The sequence below is a fragment of the Sardina pilchardus genome, chromosome 5 (assembly GCF_963854185.1).
Source record: "Sardina pilchardus chromosome 5, fSarPil1.1, whole genome shotgun sequence".
Classification (NCBI taxonomy): Eukaryota; Metazoa; Chordata; class Actinopteri; order Clupeiformes; family Clupeidae; genus Sardina; species Sardina pilchardus.
The window spans coordinates 9,997,754-10,006,824 of record NC_084998.1 but is presented as its reverse complement, the minus strand read 5'-3'; the positions used below and the strand labels follow the sequence as shown (position 1 = coordinate 10,006,824).

Sequence of the window (9,071 nt, the reverse complement as noted above, 5' to 3'; positions counted from 1 at the left end):
CACACATACAGTGTGTGTGTGTGTGTTGTGCTTGGATAGTCAACACGCACACACTCCAAAAGCACAACAGACATAACAATTCCCCGCCCATATACAAATAAACACAACAAAACTCCCCTCACGCAACCAAACAAGAGTACACCCTCATACAAACACACACGACATCTGCTCATCTACGCACACATAAATCTACACACTCTTCCTTGGTGTCTGGCTCGTGGTCTTATCTCTTGCCCCCACCGGCCCGGCCCTGGTGCTCCCTGCTTGAATGCCCCCAGGAATGTAAAGAGAGAGAGTGTGTGTGTGTGTGTGTGTGTGTTTGTGTGTGTGTGTGTGTGTGTGTGGGGGGGGGGGGTAACACAAAGCCACAGCGCTCAACCCCGGACAGGCACCCTGGCCTCTTATCTCCACTATGCTTTCCGATGGATGGCTATTCAGATAAAGGTCACGACAACACACACACACACACACACACACACACACACACACACTCACAGACACAGACACAAACACACACGTGTACACACACACACACATACACACACACACACTCACTCGCTCATTCTGTCAACGCTAAAGAGTGTGAGAAGGCCTGCTGACAGCACTGATACTTCCATCCAGACAGGGAGTACCTGCATCCTCCTGCAGTAAACAACCTCCACTCACCCCAGGAACAACACCGCCACAGCGCTACTGTTTTACGTAACGCACACATATATATACAGTCAGGGGTTCGGAATAATGACTGTCTAGTCTTTGTCTAGGCTGAAGGACGGAACATCGTTAAAGAAAAGTGCCGGAAGAAAAAAACAGTCATTATCATAGCCGTGCATCTCATCCTCGCCGGTGCTATTTACATTCGGCACCATAATGGGATTTACAGCAGAATTTTTTCACTGCATTTACTTCTAAATCACACACCGAGGGGTCGGGGGTCTGATTGGCCCGAGCTCGGCCTCGGGGGACCCTCCAGCAGTCGAGAGGTTGATGCACGGCAGCCACTCAGATTGAAATATATTAAATATCTGAATGGGCGATGAAGAGATAGAGTCTATATCTGGGTGGCGGAGCAGCGCGGCATTGAAAAGGGCATGTGCAAATGAGCCTGTGCCACGACTGGGCAGGGCCTGATCAGCATGATATGATTGCAGTGGTCAGATGCTAATGCCGAGTCTAAACAGGGCTATTGTTATCGGCCCTTTTGTCTGATGAGTCTCCTGACAAATAATGTGTTTTTTTTTCCATTTTTATATTATTATTCAGTCGGTGTTGTTACCGTCACATATTAAAAATCCTTTCACACACACAGGAGGCTGACAGTGAGGGGGAATAGTTTTTTTTTTTGTCACATCTATAATCCCCTGGACTCTCTATATTTAGAGACAGAGAGATAGAGTGAGAGAGGAAGAGAAAGAGAAAGAGAGAGAATGTTTTCTTCCATTCCGTCATTCTTCTGTCTCACCCTCTTCATCTCTATGGCCCCAGATGTCTGCTGCTGCAGTCTCCTGGGATAAAGGTGAACCCTTTTGTTAGCGGCAAGGAAGCGCCATGAGATATACGGATGCTAACGGAGTGTGTGTGTGTGTGTGTGAGAGTGAGTGTGTGTGTGTGTGTAGGGGGCTTGGTGGTGGTATTGTTTCAAACGTCAGAGATAAGAAGGGGGAAGGGGGAAGGTCAGAGTCCCCTTTCTTCCTCCACCCTTCCACAGGAATGCTCTTTGTTTCATCCTCTACGAAGATGAAAGTGTGTCTCTCTCCCACTCCCCACACTCACACACACACACTCACTCACACACACACTCACTCACTCACACACATAAGTATTTAATTGGTTCCTGGTTCTAATGACACAGAGCCCAACGGAGCGCTCGGTAGAACGGCCATAAATAAATGAACGGCATAAACAGAAAAGAGAGTAAAAATAAACGTGGTGGACAGCCACATTGTTTGAGAACGTCCACAGGAAACACAGGAGTTCATGATGGATGGAAATACCAGAGAACTTCAGAAGCACTTGAGTCAGACAAAAAGGAGACGGAGAGAGAGAGAGAGAGAGAGAGAGAGAGAGAGAGAGAGAGAGAAAGAGAGAGAGAGAGAGAGAGAGTGAGAGAGTAAGAGGGAAAAACAGCTTATTTCTTTAAATGAAAATGAAGTTGTAAAGGAAAGGCAAACATCCAGAGAGAGAGAGAGAGAGAGAGAGAGAGAGAGAGAGAGACAGAGGACAGGCCCAAGGACGGGTTGGCTCCGGTGGTGGCGTGGGGCCCTGGTTCTGAGCGTAGGAAGAGGGGGACGACAGCTCAGCGGCTGGGGGAGAGAGAGAGAGGAGGCACGGGCAGGGTGGGGGTGGGGGTGGGGGTGGACGGGGGCGAGGGCACAGGCGCTGTAAGCCCCAGTCCCAAACCACAGCAGCCCTCTACCCCCACGACATGGAGAAGGTCACGCTATCTACGGGGAGGTATACTTGACACAAGTGCTGCCAAGAAAACGGATCACCCCCGAAATAATTATGGAAATATGCATCCTACAGGTGTGTGTGACTGAGTGAGTGTTTGCGTTTGTGTGCGTACATTTGGTGTGCGTGCGAGTCTGTGTGTGTGTTTGAGAGAGAGAGAGAGAGAGAGAGAGAGAGAGAGAGAGAGAGAGAGTGTGTGTGTGTGTGTGTGTGTGTGTGTGTGTGTGTGTGTGTGTGTGATATGAGGCAGGAGTAATGACTCTAGAGGCTTCCTGTCACATATAAAAGGATCAGTCTATAGCCATGGTTAAGAGGAAGAACAAGACAGTGAGGGCAGTGAAAGAGAAAAAACGAGGGAACAGAGTCAGAGATAGAGAGAGAGGGAGACGGGATGAGCAGAGGTATGAATCTTTATTGTGACAGAACACAGATTACACACAGACCATAAAGAGTGGATTAAACTCATTTACATAAACCAGAGATATTTATACACAACGTAAGAAAGGCAACGCAGCACATGGCAAGCTGTTGGATCTCCAATGTGAAGACCGTACTCACACTCCGACCCGCAATCCTGTTCAGAGCAGGAAGACGGGCCGGAAGTTTGTGTTCCACTGATGCTTAATACAGAGGCATCTTTTCTTTTCTTTTTTCTTGTGAAACCAAACCCAGGTGCGGCTATGTTGCCTTTGAGAAAATGGCACCACAATTTGACCACATGAACCAGTGAACCATGATGGCACCAGCATATGCTGAAATCTATGTGCTAAATTAAATATGGCACATTTGGAGAGCCATTTTGGGAAAAAGAGAATGTTCATGTTAATTAAGACCATGACAATCCCCCTGATATTTTTTTTTTCCTGCTCTGAGGTAAAATCCATATAGAAAAAAAAGCTGACAGCATTCTACTGGTCTCTTGGTCTATTGGATTCTTTATAATTGATTCATCTGGGCATTTGAGTGTAAAAATGCAGACTTGCTCCACACACACTAAAAACCCCCCCAAAGTATACTGGGGACCGCTGTGCCTCGCTCCGAGTTCATTTCAAATATACACAAGTGCTAATCCACCTCACGGCCGCGGTCACCAACCCTAAACCGGTAGAGACAGGACTCGAGCATGAGCAACATCCGCCGAAACAACACGCAACACTGAGTGAAAAAACAGGTCACACACACACACGCTAAATGTGCATTGTTTACAGAATGTACGGTTCGTTCAGTTCATTCGGGTTTGTTAAGTTCGCTCAGTTCGTTCAGACATACTTTGGAGTCCAGACACTCTTGGCAGACCACAGGCATCTTCAACACAGTGTCTTCAGTTCAATAAAAACCTGCTCGGGTGAAACGCTAATGTGGAAGAGGTTTTAAAATGCAGTCGGTGAGAATGAAGTCCTTGTTCAGGGGGTTTATACAAAATACTCTATGAAAGTCCAGGCTTTCGTTCCTTGATTTGGCATTTTGATATTCCAATTCTGAACATGTGTTCATCCTCAGTTGGCGTCGATATCACTCAGATTTGGCTCTGCCTCGGGCGCAGTGCCATTCGAAATGTCTTTCCCATTTGCAAGTGATCAGTCTCTCCCCCTCTCTGAGGAGCCTGGGACATGGCTTCCTCAGATACGCATTGTCATTTCCCTCACGACTCTTTTCTGATTAAGTGTCATTTTGGCTTAAGGTTGTCTGTCTGTATCCGAGCCACTATTGTTGGACTGTCCCAAAACATTTGGTTATGGAGCAATGAAACAGATCGAGTCCAACAGATTGGAGTCCTCTCCTGAAGAAGCAGAGAGGCGCTCTTGTGTCTTTTGTGGCTCTGCACGTGTGCCGTGCGAGTCGAGTCGAGTGGTGTAGGTATGTCGATCGCCGTCTATGCTGGAGTGCGCTGAGTTGTTTTGTTTTTTTTTCATTTCCATTGGTTGAGGGAAGGACGGGAGGGGGGGGGGGGGGGGGGAGTGGCTTGCTCAGAAGTGCACGCTGCCCGGGCTCTTGGTCTGGATGCGGAGGGTCTGGACGCTGGACAGGATCTTCTTCTGATGGCCGGCCAGGGTGATCCCCAAACGCAGCAGATCCCTGAGACAGACACAGAAAGAGCACAGAAAAAGAGAAAGAAATCAGACATTGTCTTCTTTTTAAGAGAGACATCCAGTGATCATATGAAGCGCTCTGCTCCCCACAAGCCTGTGTGGATGTATAAGTATAAGTATAAGTATACTATTATACTATTAGTATATACTTTTTTGATCCCGTGAGGGAAATTCGGTCTCTGCATTTATCCCATTTCGTGAATTAGTGAACACACACAGCACGCAGTAAAGGGATGTCGAGCAGTGTCTAGGTGAGGGTTGCGGGGGGGGGGGGGGTCAAAGGGTCACTCACTCGGTGGTGACGTGGGCGAGCAGCTCTATGGAGGTGAAGCCGGCCTGGAGGAAGCTCTCCTCGTAGCGCTCCATCTTGATGGCCCGCAGCCACTCCCCCACCGAGCCGCAGGACGACGGGGGCAGCGGGGGCCGCTGGTCCAGCAGGGGGTGGGAGAGCCTGGACCAAGATGAAGAGAAGAGAAGAGAGAGGAGAGGAGGGGAGGGGAGAGGAGAGGAGGGGGGGAAGAGTGGGAGAGAGGGAGAGAGAGAGAGGGAGAGAGTGGGAGAGTTTATTGAATTGGCCTACATAGCCGCTACAGGGGGTTTCGTACAGTAAACAAGGCATGCGGATGGGAAAGGACTCCTAAAAAAAGGCGGAGCTACCCCCCCAGGATGACTGACAGCTCCAGCCGTGAGAGGCAGGCAGGGGGGTGGGATGAGAATCGTGATTGACAGGAAACTGACAGGGAAATGCGGGTGAGGGGCGGGGTTTAGGAAGGCCTGACTGACATCACAGCATGCAGGGAAGGGAAGAGGTGGGCGGGCCAGAGAAGGTGACTGACAGTGCGTTGTGTGCGAGAGGGAGTGGTGAAATGCGGGGAGAATCCGTGATTGACAGTTTTGATGGACTGTAATGGACAGGGACAACACACATGGAGACAGCCATGCTGGGCCCAACAGACAGGCGATGTGCTGACCCATACATCACAGCCGTCAGTCAGAAACAAACACTCCACTCGGGAGAGCTAAGGCTCCCGCCACGTGCCTCAAAGCAGCTTTTATCGCCAGCAATCCCAGGCATCCGTCATGCGCACACAGACACAAACCGGGTATCTAAACTGCTGTTTTAGAACCCCATATCTCACCGGCTTGTCATTTACGCGCCCTAAGAGCTGCCGCTGACTACTCCAGCTCTTGTGATTATTGCTGTGCCTACCATTTTATAACTGGAGGCTTGGGACACATTCTACAAGTAGCTTTGAATAAAAAATGAATGCAGTGCATATGCAATCTGTCCCATTTGCCTATTTGGCTCATTCTGACTATTGTACATCACCCAGGTGGGTTCCTCATATTGCTGGTATTCCCTTCACTGCTAAGCATTTTGAGTACCTCAATAAACACACAGTATGTATTGTTTGTGATGTATTGTTATTGTTGCTCTGGGAACATTTCACTGGCTCATTCTAGAATAGATCATTCCACCAACTTATTCTAGATCATTCCACTCGGGGCGCCATTCCTCGTCACTCACCCTGCTCCCTCCTGGGCGGTGATCTTGAGCGAGGCGGGGTTGCGGATGAGCTTGTCCAGCGCGCTGACGATGGCGGAGAAACGCGGGCGGGCCGTGCGCTCCTTCTGCCAGCAGTCCAGCATCAGCTGGTGCAGGTGGGTGGGGCAGTCTGGCGGCGGCGGCAGCCGGTAGTCCTGCTCGATGGCATTGATCACCTGAGGGACGGCAGGGCACACATGGGCGGTTATCTATCTGTTATTGGTTATTTATCTGTTATTGGTTATCTTTCTGTTATTGGTTATTTATCTGTTATTGGTTATTTTTCTGTTATTTTTTATCAGTATTTGTCTGTTATTCAGAGACTAAAAGATTTAAAGAGGTTTCATTTATTATGCTTTTTTTGAAAGAAATGTATATTTTTGTAGTCGTATAATATTCTGTCTGTTATTCAGAGACTAAAAGATTTAAAGAAGTTTCAGTATGGGAAGGAATTAAAATTTTTGTAGAGTCGTATCATATTTTCCAATTCTAATACTCTAATGCTAAAGTCACATAGAGTGAGAATTGAGAGTTTGTGCTTTTTGGGCCTCATGGTTGCATTAAAAAAGAATCTGGACAAGCCAAGGTTAGAAGAAGTCAAATATTTGGGCTACTTTGAATTCCACCATTTATTTTCTAATATCCCCAATGTTGTGACTAGAAGACCACAAAACAAACAAACGTCGACACGCATGCTTACGTCTTGGTTGCTCATGTCCCAATATGGTCTCTCTCCGAACGACATCACTTCCCACATGACAATGCCGTAGCTCCATACGTCCGACGCGGAGGTGAACTTTCGGAAGGCGATGGCCTCAGGGGCCGTCCAGCGAATAGGAATCTTACCTCCCTAAGGTGAGGAGAAAGAACACACACTTTATTAATGTGCTGCCGTCTTTAGGTGGAGGTGTCAGGACTGGACGACCTTACACTTATGCAACCTTCTGTGTGTGTGTGTGTGTGTGTGTGTGTGTGTGTGTGTGTGTGTGTGTGTGTGTGTGTGTGTGTGTGTGTGTGTGTGTGTGTGTGTGTGTGTGTATGTGTGTGTGTGTGTAAGTAAGTGTGTGTGAGAGTGTGTGTAAGTGTGCGTGTGTGTGTGTGTGTGTGTGTGTGTGTGTGTGTGTGTGTGTGTGTGTGTGTGTGTGTATGTGTGTGTGTGTAAGTAAGTGTGTGTGAGAGTGTGTGTAAGTGTGCGTGTGTGTGTAAGTATGTGTGTGTGTGTGTGTGTGTGTGTGTGTGTGTGTGTGTGTGTGTGTGTGTGTGTGTCTGTGTGTGTGTGTGTGTGTGTGTGTATGTGTGTGTGTGCGTGCGTGTGTGTAAGTGTATGTGTGTGTGTGTGTGTGTGTGTGTTTGTGTGTGTGCGCGTGCCCATTTTTCTAACTCACCAGTGAGCTGGTGTAGGTGGGGTCAGACGAGTTCTCCTGCAGGAACCTGGACAGGCCGAAGTCGGACACCTTACACACCAGATTGCTGTTGACTAGAATGTTCCGGGCTGCCAGGTCACGGTGCACGTAGCTCATCTCCGACAGGTACTTCATGCCCGAGGCGATGCCACGCAGCATGCCAACCAGCTGGATGGGCGTGAACTGCCCGTCATTTAACTACGGGCACAGAAGTGGGTCAAACAGGACTGCTTCAAATAGAGTCACTTCAAAAATGGAGACAGTTTGAGCACACCTCTGATATCCAGCAACTCTGTGTGCCTCTGTGAGTGTGTGTGGATCACAACACACTGCTGGTTACACTACTGATTGAAACTGTACGGAACCGAATTATGTTCTATTTAAGTTTGTCACTGAGATAATTGGCTTAAGTTTGTCATTGGGATAATTGGCTTAAAACGTGAAAGTCTCACAGATGAGAGCACACACACACACACACATACACACACATCCACCCACACACAGACACAGACACACACACACACACAAACTCACACTTTCTGTTTTCCTCTTACACACACATACACACACACACACACACACACACACACACACACATACCCAAGGAGACACACACACACACACACACACACACACACACACACACACACACACACACACACACACACAGACACACACACTCACACTTTCGGTCTTCCTCTTACACACACATACACACACGCACCAAGGAGACACACACATATCCAAGGAGAAACACACACACACACACACACACACACACACACACACACACTCACCCGTAGGAAGGAGTCGAGCGCTCCGTTCTCCATGAACTCGGTGATGATCATGACGGGGCAGCTGGAGGTGATGATGCCCTCCAGGTGGATGATGTTGGGGTGCTGGAACTGGCCCATGATGCTGGCCTCGGCCAGGAAGTCGCGCCGCTGCTTGTCCGTGTAGCCGCCCTTCAGCGTCTTGATGGCCACGTAGTTCTCCTTCTTCCCCGGGATACGCAGCCGCCCGCGGCACACCTCGCCGAACTCACCTGAACCACGAGAGAGAGGGGGGAGACAGGGGTCAGAGACAAATGACGACAACACACGCACACACACACACACACACATACATGAAATGCTCACAAACAAAATTGAAGCTATCCTTCAGAATACAACAAGAAAATAAGCTTACACACACACACCGCACGCATACATATACACACACAAAGCTGAAGCTATACTTCAGAATGCAATAAGAAAATAAGCCTACACACCCCCCCCCACACAAACACACACATACGCAAACGCAAACACACACACCCACATAAAGAAACATCACAAACGCACACATACAAAGTACGTCATTAGACCATATTTCACGCTCATACTTAAAATATTTGTCACTAATGAGTGACAAAGCTCGCGTGTGAGCGTGTGAAGCAGCGTGTCGGAAACACTGCTAATCTAATGGGACAGGCGATAAGGGACGCAGACAGCGTGCGCCATTTTAAAAATAAGATGAGCCTCGGGCCCAGCTCACACACACGTGCCGACTGCAGACGCTCACATGGGCGCGCGCGCACAC

At 48.6% G+C, this 9,071-nt stretch overlaps 1 protein-coding gene across 4 annotated transcripts in view; it reads right to left on the bottom strand.

Moving 5' to 3' along the window:
* Positions 1–2,843: 2,843 nt before the first annotated feature.
* Positions 2,844–9,071, bottom strand: part of ephb4a (eph receptor B4a) — a 44,731-nt gene continuing 38,503 nt past the window's right edge. For all 4 annotated transcript variants that reach the window (XM_062536346.1, XM_062536349.1, XM_062536347.1 and 1 more), the window contains exons 12-17: positions 8,288–8,535; positions 7,473–7,688; positions 6,788–6,937; positions 6,070–6,263; positions 4,834–4,992; positions 2,844–4,527 (exon numbers count right to left, since the gene is read on the bottom strand). In XM_062536346.1, the coding sequence (XP_062392330.1) occupies positions 4,419–4,527; positions 4,834–4,992; positions 6,070–6,263; positions 6,788–6,937; positions 7,473–7,688; positions 8,288–8,535 (1,076 nt within the window). In that variant the 3' untranslated portion in view covers positions 2,844–4,418. The remainder of the gene's footprint in view (positions 4,528–4,833; positions 4,993–6,069; positions 6,264–6,787; positions 6,938–7,472; positions 7,689–8,287; positions 8,536–9,071) is intronic.